Source organism: Perna viridis, chromosome 2 (assembly GCF_037379345.1).
Source record: "Perna viridis isolate PV_CMFRI_1.1 ecotype Kerala chromosome 2, ASM3737934v1, whole genome shotgun sequence".
Taxonomy (NCBI): Eukaryota; Metazoa; Mollusca; class Bivalvia; order Mytilida; family Mytilidae; genus Perna; species Perna viridis.
In genome coordinates, this window is record NC_142446.1 from 375,097 (window position 1) to 392,169 (window position 17,073).

At 35.0% G+C, this 17,073-nt stretch overlaps 1 protein-coding gene across 1 annotated transcript in view; it reads left to right on the top strand.

Annotated features, from left to right (window-relative positions):
• LOC148623222 (carboxypeptidase Q-like) overlaps positions 1–16,787 on the top strand; it is a 40,544-nt gene extending 23,757 nt beyond the window's left edge. Inside the window, exons 9-14 of the mRNA XM_088564883.1 lie at positions 999–1,085; positions 4,795–4,866; positions 7,013–7,057; positions 10,177–10,252; positions 10,640–10,819; positions 15,073–16,787. Of these exons, the coding sequence (XP_088421009.1) occupies positions 999–1,085; positions 4,795–4,866; positions 7,013–7,057; positions 10,177–10,252; positions 10,640–10,819; positions 15,073–15,179 (567 nt within the window). The 3' untranslated portion in view covers positions 15,180–16,787. The remainder of the gene's footprint in view (positions 1–998; positions 1,086–4,794; positions 4,867–7,012; positions 7,058–10,176; positions 10,253–10,639; positions 10,820–15,072) is intronic.
• Positions 16,788–17,073: the final 286 nt, after the last annotated feature.

Consider the following 17,073-nt stretch of genomic DNA (forward strand, 5'->3'; position numbering starts at 1 on the left):
GTCTGAGTTTGAAATTTTTTATTTGAATTTCTAATTTTGTGAATTAAAGTGTCAATACCATTCGTTGTGTCTGTAATGAATTGTTAGATGCTATGCTTAAGTGTGTCAAAAACTAATATTGTGTTCACACTTGCCCCAACTGTTCAGGGTTTGACCAAAAAGGGGACAATATCTGGATAATAACTTGACTGTTTGTAAATATATCTCTTTTGAATTATACTACATGGTGTCATACCACAAACGGAAGTCTTGGATTGATTTTCGGGTTGTGACTTGAGCGGATTAAGAATTATGGGTTACAAAGGGACCAGAAACACTTGATTTCTAGATGACGTATTGAATCTGATGGATCTCTTTGAAATTCTATCACAAAGTACCATACCCCAGAAATGAGGTTGCGATTAATTTTGGAAGTTGCGACTTTAATCATTTAGAAAGTAGGGTCCAAAAAGGGTCCACTTTAATTTTGGTCAAAATCTTTTTGCGTGTCAAAAGTGAAATCACAATAAAGTTATAAAGCTGTTGTCTTTTTTATTGACACAATTTGCATACATTGGGCTATCAGCGATTACCTATCACCGACCAAGGTCATAATGACATCGATATGGTGGGTGAAAAAAATTACAAACAAAAAATAATGACTGTTTTGGGGATTTTAAAGATGATTACATGTACATGATTTGACAATTTTGGTAACTCCATACTTAACTTGTTACTGAAGTCGATTCTTTAATACGGTATTTAATCCTGATAATTTTGATTAATTGGTAATATGAAATTAGAAAGAAAACAATTCACAAATTACAAATTCACAGTTTTTAGTGGAGTCCGAGTTGCTCATTTACTTTTGTTACTTTGTATGTATGATTTTAGTTACTTTATGTTCTTTGTTGTGTATGTCTGTTTTCCATGTCTGGTCTTTGTCCTTGGATTACATTCTTTTGATTACCGCTATAACCTTGGTTCCCTTGATTACTCTTATATAAGACATTTTATAGGTAGTATTAGTAAGTGGACATCTAGACAGCTGGGATGTTGGACAAGGAGCAATGGATGATGGGGGTGGTGCATTCATCTCGTGGCAGGTATAGTAGTAAAATCTAAGAAACAATAAAATAAATAATTAAAATTCTTTTAGAACATTGTAATGGCAGAACATTACATGATAAATGTAAAACAGAACGTGCTTAAGATTTATCAGGAAACGATATTGGTAGAACAGGCGGCCATTTTCATATTGAGGGGGGGCTGGGATATTGTATTCTGTTTTTCATAAAAAAAAGTTTAGATGGAAAATAATTAAACAAAAAGAAAAGGAGAGGAGAGGAATGGCGTGTACATATTGTGAATATATTAAACTGTCATTCAACATGTTTTAATTATGTATGAAGAAGTATGTAATATATGTGTGTTTGATATTAACATTCACAGTTTCAAGGTCCATTGACTTTCGTTTTTAATATTTAAATCCAGTATTTTAAACAAACTAGCCAAAAGATGCTCAGATCTAACACCCATTAGACAACGATCAGAATAAGAAAAAAAAGACGAAGTATTTTTAGGAAAAGTTAAATAGGGGTTTAACAGGGGTGTGAAAATAACAAATGTGGCAGACTGTATATTTCTACAAAATTACACGAACTACCACTAAACATTGTAACCAACTCAGATTTTATCTCCAGTAGAGAAGAGATAAAAAATACCAGGCATTTCGATTATTTTTCAATCTGGTTCTCCAACAGAATACTTGGGAAGACTTCTAGACTATTTTCTGTGGAGTTATGAGATAACAAGCATGCACGGGGGATCACGTTTGTTAAAATTGGGTAGGGGTGTAGCTGGAGCAGGAAAAACACCTCCCATTCATATATTTTTCAGTGCTAAATAAATACCCATTCATATATTTTACCACATCAATTTGAATTAAGAGAAGATAAGAGAAGACACTAATTGAAGATTAATTGGTGATAATATGGAAGTTTATCTTATCAATAAATTATACATTTAAATTGTAGAAATATGGTCAATATAGTACAGCTCAGAAATGACAACCCATTCACATAGGAAAGTAGAAAATCTATGACCCAATCACATATTTCAACTGTAGAAAACAGACTCATTTCAGTGGCACGTCTGTATATACTGGTATATAGGAAGTGACACCATCCGTGCAAGCATGTATACAAACATGTTCAGTCATGACCTAATTAAGGCGGCTGAAAACGTTTACTTTGAAATGAAAAAAAGAAGACTTTGATATTCTACTTTCGAGCAAAGAGAACTTACTTCTAATATTTAATTAATTCTAAATACTAATGAATTTAAATTTGCTCACTCTAATTACATTTCGCGTGTAGGATGTGCAATTGGGACAGTCCCTTGCCCTGAAAAATGCGACATACGAGCGTATGAACTTTTTAATTTTATAATTATTATTGAAAAGTTCCTAAACTAGCACAACATAATTATGTATCAAAAGTTCCGAGATGTTGGTTTTATTGTTTTTAATGGGTCTTTTGATCAGCTTCAAATAAAGAACATGAACTACTCAAATTTATTTATACACGAACTTTCTCTAAGTCCTCAGTAAGTTTCTTAGATTTAACAATTAACAAGGACGAAAGGTTCAAAGCAACCAACCTACTAGATACAAAATCCCACATAAAGGAAACTGAAAGTTTTCAATACCTGCATAGAAATTGTGCACATCCAAATGGAACCTTTAAAGGTCTCATTCCGACATTGAAGACTAAATAGTAGTCAAATGTGCCTAACACATAATCTCAACAAAGCTACTCGACTTGTGAAATTCAGCAAAATATGTAGCTTGCTCTGTCCACTAGCAGAGTGTGTGCTCTTAGACTTAAAGTCAATAAAAGAAATACGTGTAAAAAGTTATTAACATTTGTAACAAAATATACAACATTACTCACAATCTCGTCTTTGCTACGAAAGCACCAGTAGTTGGTCTTGTTTAATTAATGACCCTGAATTCCTTCAATTATTTGAATGACCACCCATCGCAGCTTTGAAACGAGGAAATAGTATTGCAGACTTTGTTATGAACAATTAAACTATAAATGTTACTTTATAGCTCTTTTTAACATGCTGAAGATAAAATCATCACCTGTATATAGCCAGCACTCCACAATTTAGTTAAGTTTCGCACTTTTGGCTAGAGATGAAAAATGAAATTAATGGAAACTGGTGGTTGCTATAGTGATTAAAAATGAAGAATCTATTGTTGATAAAACATTTTCTGAAAAAGGGGACTCTTCAAAGTATTTTGCAATGTTTTATATATTTTCAATGTTGAAAGGGCTTTTTTTCAATGACAATTTGACTTCATTGTGGAAGTGAAAGTAAGTCAGTTTTTTACCATGCTAAATTTAATAAGTGGATTACAAAGTGAATTAGCTCAAAATCTAACCGGCGATGCCCATATGAGGATGGGGTTTTCGAAAGAAAAAGTTTGGACAGTTTCATGGGATGAAATAAAAATTTAAGATATTTTGCAGGAAATTTGATATGTTTAAACCTGATTTTATGAACTTTTTTGCAAATTTTCGCATATTTTTGCATGGTTTCTATGGTAAACCTATTTGCTGTGGGTAATTTTTTCCAGAAAATTTTTCCTGCATCCTGAAGGCCTTGGCTTGAGCTATTTCTAGATATATAGATTTACAGAAGCTTGACAATTTTTTAAAGTGATAAATGTTATAAAGCATCAGATTACAAGACCAAAATTAGGCAGTTCTACAATACTGTGGAGTGCTGGTTTAAAAAGAGCTGCCAGTACCCCTACACATTTAAAAAAAATGCTTTACATCTTAGAAATTAATGTTGTTTATGCTGTGCTTTGATACAAGGTTTCAGATTTCTGTGATTTTTCATGCAATGAGCTTCAAATGCACTATTTTGGCATAAAACGTGTTAAAAGCTTACAAAACCACAAATTTAGGGTTTATAAGTACATATGGGTTATAATTTTGTATGTTTCAAGTGGAAATTTTCATTTAAAAGATGATTATAGCAACCGTTTTCCAGACAATTATTTAGTAACAATGCACGGATCTTTATGAAATAATACTAGAAGGTTTCACGTTACAAAACACAGGCTGGGGTGATTTTGGGAATAACCGTGTATGAATTCACGAATTTTTGTCAAACATTTTCTGTTTTCTGCGCATTAACTTGAGTATAAAAGCATATATCTCTATGAAATTAAACTACATGGTCCATATCATCAATATCCTAACCGTTAAAGAAAGAATGGGTTATAAAACAAATATTTTCTGTTTTTAGACAATGACTTGAATAACAGTGCATGGGACTCTTGATATTTTTCATACATTTTGTCTAGTTGGTCTGTAGGGGTTCTTTGACATATTCTTACTGTCACTGTATATATATTTATTTAGTTTTTAGCCATATTAGGTAAATGTCTATTTGCATATATTTTAAAGTTTAAAACTTTCATTCTTTGTAAGAAAGTATGCTGTGACACATATTTTGTCATAATCAGTAACAAGTCAGAGTTGTATTTGGCGTGAAGTTGTGTCCATACTTTCCCCAAATGTTGAGGGGTTCACTTTTATGGTCGTATTTGCTACACCCTGCGAAGTATTTTGTAGTGATTAGGTATGATTGATAATTGGGATGAGACATGTACATACGGGATATATTTAGATGTAACTTATAGTACATTTGATTTTTAGGGGACATTGTTTTTTTCTTTTCTTTCTTTGCAGAAATTTTTTGAAAATTCTTATTGGAAATATTCGTATTTTTCAGGCATTATCATTGATCAGACAACTTGGTTTAAGACCAAAGAGAACAATACGGCTTGTGATGTGGACAGGAGAGGTAATTATGGGCAGAGGGTATTCGAAACAATATGACTAGTGATGTGCACAGAAGTATTCACATATAGGGGTAATTATGGACAGAGTAGGTTATTAAAAATAATACTTGTGATGTGGACAGTGGAGCGAATGGAAGAATAATACAGATTTGCGATGTGGAGAGTGGAAGTCAGGGGCTGATGCAGACACTTTGAAAAGGAGGGCGCCAGTCGGGTTCCTCAGAAAAAGGGGGAGTGCTACGACATTATTTGCCATTTTTAGCTTATTTGGCCAAATGGCGTTTATCGTCGTTAGCAATTTTTCAAGTCTCCTCTGAAACTACTTGACCAATTTGAACCAAACTTGGTTTGAATGTTCCTTGTCGGACGGCTCCTTGTTAGTGTAATTGCCCTTGAAAGGCGAAAAATGGTTGTTTTTAGGAGTTTTCAGCCAATGTCTTGAAAACAATTATAGATAGAAAGAAACTTTCGTTGATGAAATGATCCTTACCTTTGAAAAGTCCTACCAAAATCTTCTGAGTCAACATTTCGGGCAACTCCTTATTAAAGTTATTGCCCTTGAAAGGCAAACATTTAAGACATTTACCCCGGACTTGACTTTTTATGAGCAACTCGGTGTTTCTAGAAAAGTAGAGGACGCTTACCCTACCGGTGCACCTGGTCCATGCTCCCAGTTTTTAGTGGAGTCCGAGTTGCTCATTTACTTTTGTTACTTTGTATGTATGACTTTAGTTACTTTATGTTCTTTGTTGTGTATGTCTGTTTTCCATGTCTGGTCTTTGTCCTTGAATTACATTCTTTTTGATTACCGCTATAACCTTGGTTCCCCCAGTAATCAACCCAGTAATACAATTTTTAATATTAATGGTTTTAACAAGAGGAATGAAAGGAAAACTGGCTCGGACGTTGCCCAGTATAAAAAGGTCCGAACCTGACAGCAGATCGGACACTCTGTTGTCTTATAAGTATGTGGTGTCCCCAGATGGGAATCTTAGCACACTCACATCTGGTATGGAAAGTGCCACGACCAGATCAACTAAAAGTACCCAATCACATGTTCAGTCTGCAGACCATCTATTCCAGTACAAAAATTCTGACTATTTTAAAATTATCAAACCATGTTCCATCACTTTAAACGATGTATTTGACTACAACGATGACGAAGCACATTGTACCATATCAAAATGTGGTATTAAAATTGCAAAACATGCAACATTCTTATAACCGACCCTTACTTCTCCAGTTCCCTTACAAACAAAACCTTCCATACAAGAAGTCACGATGACTTAAGTTGCAAATCAACGAACTTAATATATGGATTAGAATGCAACTTCTGTGGTTTAATGTATGTCGGAGAAACGCAAGAAAGATTAAATAAAAGAATGTGCGGTCATCGTTCGGGAATTAACACCACCAAATTCCCGACAATTTATCAACACTTTAATCAACAAGATCATGCAATCCTCTCCATGAAAGTTCGTATTTTAGAAAAAAAATTACCATCCTACGAACAGTCCCGTTCTAAGTAAAAACTATCATAGGGAAAGAGAGGAGTACTGGATACGCAGACTAGGTACTGCAATACATTATGGGTGCAATGACAACAACAAAAGTATAGGGAACCTTTCAAGCCAATATAACAATGTGTACACGATGTTGTGACATGCATCATCAATTTAATCCTCTATCCTACATAATGACACCCAGATGAACTGTCCCGTACTACCATACATCGTGTACTAATTACAGTCCCAGATTAATCCTACGAGGAGGAATGACCCGGCCAGCGAAAGCTATATTTTTATATAGCCTAGCTGGTCGAGGGGTATAGGGCGCTGGACTTAGTACAGGCGGTGTTGCCATAGATGTCACAGGGGTACGAGTTCGAGTCCCGCGGAGGGAACGACCAAACATTTGCATATTTGACAGTTCTAACATCGTTGGGAATTTTTCAGACCCTTATATATATATATATATATATATATATTGCTGAATGGTTCTGCTTCATGGGAGAATGGTAACAAGCAATTTTCAAAAGGTAAAAAAAATATTTTACTACTGTTTAATTGTGATGATTCCTTTCAAATATATTTATATATATACAATCACATGACAAAAAAACTTATGTCAACCATATTTTTATTTTAGGAAGAAGGAGGTTATGGAGGAGACCAGTATTTTAACAGACATAAGGTTTTTATTATTGATTTGGTTATAGTTATGTATTTATACTATAACCTGCTTCGTTTGCTGTAAAAACCAATACTACACATTGCTAAATTATACATATTACTTTATGTATGTTTGTACACCTGGCTTTAAAATAACATCTGAGTCATCAACTGAACCAGGATACAAAACTAAGAAACAACTCAATTAGGTTTAACCAGTATGTAAGTCAGGTACCCCACTAAGTGTGGATGAAAGGCCAAGAAGCCACTTTAATCAAACTGAACTAGTATAAAAAGCCCGGACCTACCTTGATCAAACTGAACTAGGATATAAGGCCTAGCACCACTTTATCAAACAGAACCAGGGTATGATGCCCAGAACCCCTTTAATCAAACTGAACCAGGATACCAGGACCAGAACCCCCTTTATCAAACTGAACCAGGATCCGAGGCCCAGAACCCCCTTAATCAAACTGAACCAAGAAACAAGCTCAGAACTCACTTTATCAAATTGAACCAGATACAAGGACCAGAATCTGTTTAATCAAACTGAACCGGAATACATTGCTTTAGAACCCCCTTCATCAAACTGAACCAGGATACATTGCTTTAGAACTCCCTTTATCAAACAGAACCAGGATACATTGCTTTAGAACCTCCTTTATCAAACTGAACCAGGATACATTGCCCTGATCCCACTTAGTCAAACTGAACCAGGATACAAGACCCAGAACCCACTTAATCAAAGTTAACCGGGATACAAGGCCAGAACCCTCTTTATCAAAGTGAACCGGGATATAAGGCCCAATACTAAAGAACTTGAGATAAAGGATATTACAGACACTGTGAAGTCAGCCTCTTATTTTGACCTACGCTTAGAAATCGATGGTAAAGGAAAACATATATAAAACTGCATAAGGATATATGGTACCCACTTAATCAAACTGAACCAGGACATAAGGCCAAGAACCCTCTACATTGATCTACATTGAACAGAACTAGGATATAAGACCCAAATTACACTGAATCAAATTTTATTTATTATATTTATCCAAATTTGCAGTATTACAAATTTCAAAATGCCAAAACACTGAGGCTTTATTCCTTGTATTGCACATGGTAGAACGTAATTTAGCTTCCTATTTCAATAATTTTGGTTTTTAACTCTTTGAAAGCAATAAATATGATTTGTATTTTTTGTATTCATTTAACTGGGATATAAGGCTTAGAACCCACTTAATCAAACTGAACGAGGATATGAGACTGGGGACTCACTGAATCAATCTGACTCACGATTTAACGTCAGGAACACACTGAATCATATTGAACCAGGGTACAAGTCCAAGAACCCACTTAATCGGATATAACTAGGATACAAGATCCATAACCTACTGGATCAAACACACCTACGATAGAAGGCCCATAATCTACTTAATTGAACTGAACCAAGATATAAGACATGGAATCCTCTCTATCAAACTGAACCAAAGTCAGACCAGAATAAAGCATTCTACAAAGAAATATGATTCAAGGTCGTTTAGTACTTGCCAAAACAGAATAAACGTTCCCAACTTTATGATATAATTGTGCAATTGGAGTTTAATTTCAAACTTCCATGGTTATGGTGAGAATTTCAATGTTTTGACTTTTTAGATTGTATAAAGATAATGTTTTTCTATTTGTTGAATTAACATCTTTACAAATACTAAATATTAACTTTATCACACACAATTTTAATAATTGGTTAAGACCTATATGGGCATAATACAATTTACAAAATATGTTTACATACAAATAATTTTATAGTAGTTGTACAGAATATTACAAAATATGAAATTTATTAAAAAAACAAACAAAACAAAAAAACAAAAACAAAAACAATTAAAAAAAAACAAAAAAATAAGAAAAACAAAACAAAAACAAAACAAAAATAAAAAATGTATCATAAACCAGACCCAATAGACCTTATTTCAGATGATGATGAGACTTTTGTTCGCAGTATTCATTAATACTATTTTAATGAAATTTTCCCCACCAGAATTTATACAATTTATATTCAAGATAAAAGACAACTTAATTATCTTTCTTTTCAATGTCGAACAAATAAACTGTATACCCGCGGTGACTCATCTTTCATGATGTCACAGATCAATTTATTTAAAGCTATATAATAAAAATGACACAACAGTCAAATCAATATAATAACAACAAATGATGATCAAATATGGATTCATTTTTGTTGAAAGGTCCTCAGTGCTATTGACTGTTTTTGTTGAAAGGTCCTCAGTGCTATTGACTGTTTTAAGAAATAACCAGCGTTTGTCGAAGTGCTAACGTTGGTAGGGTATATTTGATTTTCCCTAAGTCATCCTTTAAAACTTTATAAGAAATTTTCTATCTTGATTTTCTCAAAACATGCTTTTCTTGTTTCTAAATTCTTAGTGTAATACAATAAAAAATGTTCCTCATCTTTAATTTTATTACAATTTGAACATAAACAGATAAATTAATATCTTTAATTCCTGCGTTGTATATTGATATTGATTTTACTGAAGTGATATATTTACACACTTACAGACAAGTATTTAAAGCAACCTGCATATTATTGGATACAGAACTTATCTAGTCTTTTTCACTTTTTTCTAAATTTTTAAGTATATCATCATTATTTTGAATCCTGATCTCTGAAGTGATTGAACATTATTTAAGTTTTTGTTTTGATATTTGAAGTCATTTTTTTAAAACTTCAATCCATTACTTGGAAAAAACATATATTGTTGTTGTTGCACTTGTTGTTCCTTGCTCCTATTTTGTGAACCTTGTATAACAAGCTTAACAGTGAAATCAGTGTTAATGGAATCTTCTATTTTTTATCGGTATGTTATCTTTTGAAGCAATAAATGTAAATGTCTTAACATTAATTAACTTGCAAATAATGCTATCTCATCGACAATAAAATAAGTTCCGGAAAAGCAGTGCTCACTAACGAAAATAAATATTATTTTAGAAATAACTGAGTAAGATTCAGAGAAAATTAGATCGAATTCAATCTTTCTAGGATAATACATAAAAGAATGCTTTTACTGAATGTCAATTCATTTTCCATGAAGAAATATAATACTATCATTTCTTGTCTTTGAGGTTGATGTGGACAATTATGACTTGGTCCTGGAATCTGATGATGGAACTTTTACACCATATGGAATCAGTTTTAAAGGTACATTAATTTAAAGAGACAAAGTAAATAAACGAACAAATCTTTTTGCATGAAAATGTATGATTAGGAAAGGAATACTTTTTCTTAACAGTTTCTGGATACCTAGTATTCTGACATGTTTTATTTTCGGGATACCAAATGTTTTTGACATCAATTTATGTTTTGAAAAGTTCGCTCAGCAATATGTTTTGTCTTGGTTATTTTTATGAATAAATATTCCTTTATTTAAGAAGGTCAAATTGTCTTCTTTTATGTTGAGGTATATTTGGGTTTTTTTTGTAAGATATGCCAAACATTTAGTTTGTTGTATTTCCATCTAACATATCTTTTTTATATTCTAAGCCTTAATAGGCTAATTAATTTGAGTCATATTTTATAATACTACAGGAAATGAGAAGGCTACAGAGGTAATGACATATGTTGTTAGCCTCCTGAAGTCTATTAATGCTACCATGCTGAACATAGGTGGTGGTGGAACAGATATAGCTAAATGGATTGATGCTGGTGTACCTGGAGGCAGTCTAGCTAATGATAATGGCAGATATTTTTACTGGCATCACACAGATGGTATATATATTTATATTAAGTACACAAAGTTTTAAGACTGAAGATCACTTAGGAAACATGAAATCATAGAGATAGCAACTATTTACCACCAACATTTGTATTTACTGGTAAGAGTTATTTCCCTTGAATAATTGAATGAAATTGGTCAGTATAGCTAATTGAATAAACTCTTCCTTTAAACCTTCTTACACATAGACTCTTGTAGTTACAATTACAACGGAACTACGGAATTTAATTTTTTTTTCTCTATGATTTCATTCGTGGTTTGTGTCCTTCGCCCCCTTTTTAGTTTAAGTATTTGTTTAAGTCCACTTGGTGGACGTAGCAAAACTGAGTTCATACAACAAAAGGTTCAAGTATCTATTGACCTGTATAGACGTGTTATCCAGATATGCATGGGTCGTTCCGATAAGAAGAAGGAAGTGTTCCCATACGACTACAGACAGACAGAGGAACCGAATTTACGAATAGAGTGTTTCAAAAATTTTTGAAAGAGAAGGACGTTCACTTTTTCACTACATATAACGACGAAACCAAGGCCAGTATCATAGAGCGTTTCAACAGAACGTTAAAGACCAAGATGTGGAAACAGTTTACCCATAGAGAAACTCTCACTTTCCTTGACGTGCTTCAATACATGGTAGACTCTTACAGAACGATTCACAGATCCATCGGTATGCCACCGGAAGCCGTCAACTGGGCCAATCAAACCGTCGTAGCTAAACGATTGTACGGCAAAGGAAAACCCAAGAAGTGTAAATTTATTACCGGAGATAGAGTCAGACTCGGAAAGTATAAGCGAACATTTGAAAAGGGATACCCCCAAGCTGGACCCGAGAACTGTTCACGGTAGTCATGTGTATCGAGACGAAGCCACCCGTGTACGTCGTGAAAGTCGACAGTGGCGAAACGTTGGAAGGGATTTTCTACGCCGAGGAATTACAGAAAGTGATCACGAACGACGACGTGTATGAAATAGAAACGGTATTGAGAAAGAGGAAGAAAGAACGGCAAGAACAGTACTTGGTCAAATGGTTGGGTTACCCGGACACTTTCCACAGTTGGATCTTTAAAGACGACCTTATAAAACAGGACGTTAAACCCTGAACGGCTCAGTCATGCAGAGGACAGCGAGCGAAGCGGACAACTGGAAAGCTTGTGGAAAGAAAACACTTTTTGTTTAAATCGGCCGATCCACTGTTAAACGAGGAACAAAATATATAGGAAAAGAAGCTCTAAAGACTGGACTCAACCTGGCGTGCGACGTGATTGAAGGACAGAACGTGAAAAAAAGCTTTCCAAACCAGAATAAAATCGGCCGGTCGGAATATTGTACAGAAAGCACTAAACAGTGTTGGACCACCCGGCGAGAGACCTATAAAAGCGCAGACCAGAAAAAAAGAAGCCCAGACGACGTCAGACTGGCAAACGGAACGGACCTCGTGATATCTTCATATAAACCATGGCTCTCGTACACCCAAAATCATGCGAATGCGCCAAATCAGAGTTGAATTTGTTTGCTGTTCCACCTACGCTGACCAGAGTGGAACATGGGTATTGGCCATCACTTCGGCCTTGACGGATCAAGGACCTTACGAATTCGTAGTCAGCGGAGCCGGAGAAGATTACATCGATCTGGCAAACACCTATCTCTCCGTAGAAGCACAGATAGTCATCAAGGATGAAACCGACTTAGACGCACACAAAGACGTGTGACCCGTCAATGTGTGGAAGCTTTCCCTGTTTAGCGACATCATTGTCAGTTTGAACGAAAAACTGGTGTCGCCACCGACGAGTACTTATCCTTACAGAGCATACATAGAAACGCTATTAAGTTATGGGCCCGCGGCAAAAGAATCTCAGTGGACGAGTGCCATGTGGTAAACGGATACGGCAGGATTGATGGCCGACAGAACGGCAAACAAGAAGGGATTCACCAAAAGGAAGACACTGACGGCAGGGATTAAATCGATACAAGTGATGGGAAAAATTCTCTTGGATCTGTTTTGTCAAGACAAATATCTCCTAAACCACGTAGATTTGAAGCTGAAATTAAGAAGCCCCGACGAATTTTCGCTTTGCGGAGACGCCAACAACTATAAAGTAAAAATCAAGAATATTTCGCAATTGGTGAGAAAAGTACAGTTGAGTCCCGCCATTAAAATGGCTCACGCCAGTGCACTGGCCAAAACCAGCGTCAAGTACCCCATCAGGAGAGTAGAAGTCAAGATTTACACCGTACCGAGAGGAAATATTATTTACATGTTTCTCGGACAATTACCGAAAAGGCTTATCATTGGATGCATAGACAGCGATGCTCTGAACGGCACCATTACAAAGAATCTTTACGATTTCAAACACAACAAGATCAATTTCGTAGCTCTCAACGTAGACGGACGACAGGTTCCGGCCCAGCCACTGCAGCCCAATTTTCCAACCGGAGGATACATCAAAAGCTACATGGGCCTCTTCACCAGCACCGGCCGGGAAAATGTACCAGGACGAATGAAACGCCATCACGAGAGAAGACTACGCCAAAGGATACACACTATTCGCCTTTGATTTGACATCGGACATGTCGGAAGTGGGAGCATTTCAGCTGATAAAACAAGGCAACCTGAGAGTAGAGATTCTTTTTTCGGAAGCCCTTCAAGCCACCACCAACGTCGTATTGTATGCCGAATTTGACAACGTCATCGAAATAGATAGAAACAGCAATTGTTAACTACAGTGCATGATGAACACGAAAGACATTGACGCCATACTGACCAAATCGATTGTTATACATTCACGATGTATTCGCTCATTTCTTCGGATAAGATACCACATTCTACAAGATACGGTATCACTTTTTCGGTACGTGTTTCTTTCACCAGTTTCACGTACTTTTTAGTCAGGTTGGGTCTGTTCTGGGAATTCATTCTACAACAGAAAACCAAAAAAAATGTCAATACTGAACCTGACCCACGAGGGCTCCTGGTTGCAAGTAAGCAAACTTACTTCGAGGCTTTGGTTCAACACAAACAAACACTACAATGAACCCAAACCGCGGAGGAAACCATGCGCCAAAAGCTAACTTCGAGGTTAATATTCTTACCTTATCTCTTCTGGAAGTCCGCGAGAGAATGACGATTTCGAAAATGTCCGGAGTGTTTATCCTCCCCGCGACCGCACGCGATTGGATCTCACACGTTTGAATTTCATTGGTCGCAATTAACACATTCAAATCTATAGGACGACGCTAATGAATGAGTGTTTTTTTTTGTAATTAACGATTCGAATCCATAAGACGACGCTGATGAGAAGGCGGGTCCCGTTTTGAACTCGTCCGCGTCGGACTAATACACTATAGCGTGGGGGTGGTAAGGGTCAAAAGGGTCAGTGGTCAGAAGGGTCAGGGGTCAGAATGGTCAGTGGTCAGTGGTCATTGTCCAGAATGGTCAGTAGTCAGTGATCATTGCCCAGAATGGTCAGTGGTCGCTTCCGGTCATACCCTAGGTCCACTTCCGGTCCTTGACCACCGGATGTGACGTCATGCGCATGCACATTGGGGCTAATCCACCTGAAAAATACTAAGGCTAGAACTCATAGTATACTACTTATAACCTTGGTTCCTTTGATTACTTTTTCAGTTTTTATGTGTAATCTATTTTATTCGGGTCGCTTCATTTTGTATGTAGATCGTCTTAGGCCATGTTCTTGGGGATTTTGGCGTATTTGAATCATTCCACTACTAACGCTTCGGTATTTTCTTGTTATGTTAAGAATTTGAATAAGTTGAATAAACATAAGTATAGCCTAAAAATAAGGAAATTAATTGCTATTTCAGTCTATTGACAACAGTAGTTAAATTACATTATAAAAAAATTCCTTCAATTTAAGAATGCCATAGGTAATACATTGATAAAATCCTTTAATATAGGAATGCCATAGGTAATGCATTGATAAAGTCCTTTAATATAGGAATGCCATAGGTAAAACATTGATAAAGTCCTTTAATTCAAGAATGTTATAGGTAATTCATTGTTAAAATCCCTTGATACTAGAATGCCATAGGTAGAACATTGATAAAATTCTTTTATTTAAGAATGCCATGGGTTATACATTGATACATATAATACATTGATGAAATCCTTTAATATAGGAATGTCATAGGTAATGAATCATTAAGTACTGTATCACAAGGTGGAAGTCTATAATTATTTTTTTTTCCAATTTTATCATAATTTTTTTTTATATATGCTGTTTTGCAGGTGACACAATGACAGTCCAGAACCCAGTGGCTATGAACCTATGTTCTGCAGTTTGGGCAGTAGTAGCTTATACAATAGCAGATCTTGATGAAATGCTCCCAAGATAGTTATCTGTTATGTTTTTTGAAAAGCAAATTGTGATAAATACATGCGATTGAATATGTGATACAAAAAAAGCCTTTTACAACCAGTAATATAATGGTATCAATTATGCTTATTATACATGACCAAGAGGATCGAGGCGAATAAAATAAAAACAAAACCTTAGCTGTTACATTGCGCTTTTCGTCGTTTAAACTGAAAACCATGAGATCTGCAAAACACAATGCCAAAAAAAATATACTCTTCATGGCCGGATCGCATCGAAAAATAAAATGAGGCAGAGGGGGTCGGGGGATATGCTACCAAATTGTTGTGGACAGGGCCCAAGATTCTGATTTAAGTGTTTAGTTGATGTTATGAAAAAAAACATAGAAATGTATTGATTCCATTATGATGAACACAATCGTCTTTTGACGTGTTACACTTTCCATATAGTGTTTGTCAAGCCAGAACTGTCCGATCCACCGATGACCTAAACTGTCATATTTTTTGAAAACATGATTTTACGAAATGTTTTGCTATAAGTGACGTTTTTTCTGGTTTTTGTTTAAGTAACCTATATGTTCAGCCAATTTTGCAGACATGTTTTCTTCTCAAATTAAGGGAATAATTTTTCGAAAACTTCGTTATTAGTTATGATAAAGTCACAGCTTAAGGTGAATTACTACATATACACATGTATGACGTTTGATTCAATACTTTGTTTTTGTCGGGTAATTGATAATCATGTGGATACTTAAGAAAAAGGTAAAATTGTTATATCCATCATATATATCAAAGTTATTCATATCGCCAAAAGCAAGCATGTCATTTCAAATGTAAGGTAATTGTCTGCATTGTGCTGCGATCATACTCTCAAAACAGTAATGAAAAGTTGTTCAAACTTGCATGCTGATATTAGTGTAGCGGTCAATATGGGGAAAGGGCTTTATTTTAAGAGTTTAATGCACCTGAAACTTTTTTCAAATTTGTGAAGGATATATTTAAGTTCGTTTTAAGACTTGTAAAAAAAAATCGTACATAAAATATAATTATATGTCCTTTGATTTTAGTATCAAACAAATAAAGAATAAACCTACAAATCCACTACTTTTTACAATCATTTGACGAATGGAGCGATTAAAAAAAACAATGTTTTACTTTAAACAAATGAGTTGTTTTGAGTGATGTCGAAAAAACGTCATACTATGACGTTAAACTATATCATACATGAATCATTAAATACTGCATTCAATTCGCAATATTAGTTGTTTACGATTATTAAAAAAGGGCATTTTCATGCCCTTTCTTTGTCTTCGAAATTATAACTCAAAAACAATTTTATTTTTTCATGAAATTACCCCTTCCCATATTACCCCCATTTTTCATAAAACTAGACCACCTCCGACTTTTACAACAAATTTTATATTAAAGTAGAAATATTTTCCTTTCAAATGATGTATAAATTAGGTGTGTGTTCTTCCTGTGCATTAAAATCTTATTTTTCACACTTAAACCGCTCCACTATATAATTTGTCATTCTTTACCATTCTAAATCCATGTCGGATTTGTATAATTGACGTGGTTTGTGTTAAGTTTATATTTTGATAATAATTAAAAATTTAATGGACTAATGTTATTGTTTTGTGAAGTCCTTTACTGACTGAGTAACTGAGCACAAGACCTTGCATATATTAGGTAGAAATCTGTGATGCAATTATAAACAAATCTTAATTCATTGAGAATTTAGTTGGTGCAGTATCAGTTTCCTACTGTTGTTGCCGTTTTTTTTAAAGGATGTTACTTTTGACACCCCCCCCCATCTGATAGGATAAGATTCTCGCTTTCAAGCTCTCCACATCGTTCTAAAGGACTAATTTAACAGTTTCACAGTTGCTGTTGATGGCTTTGTAGTCTGAA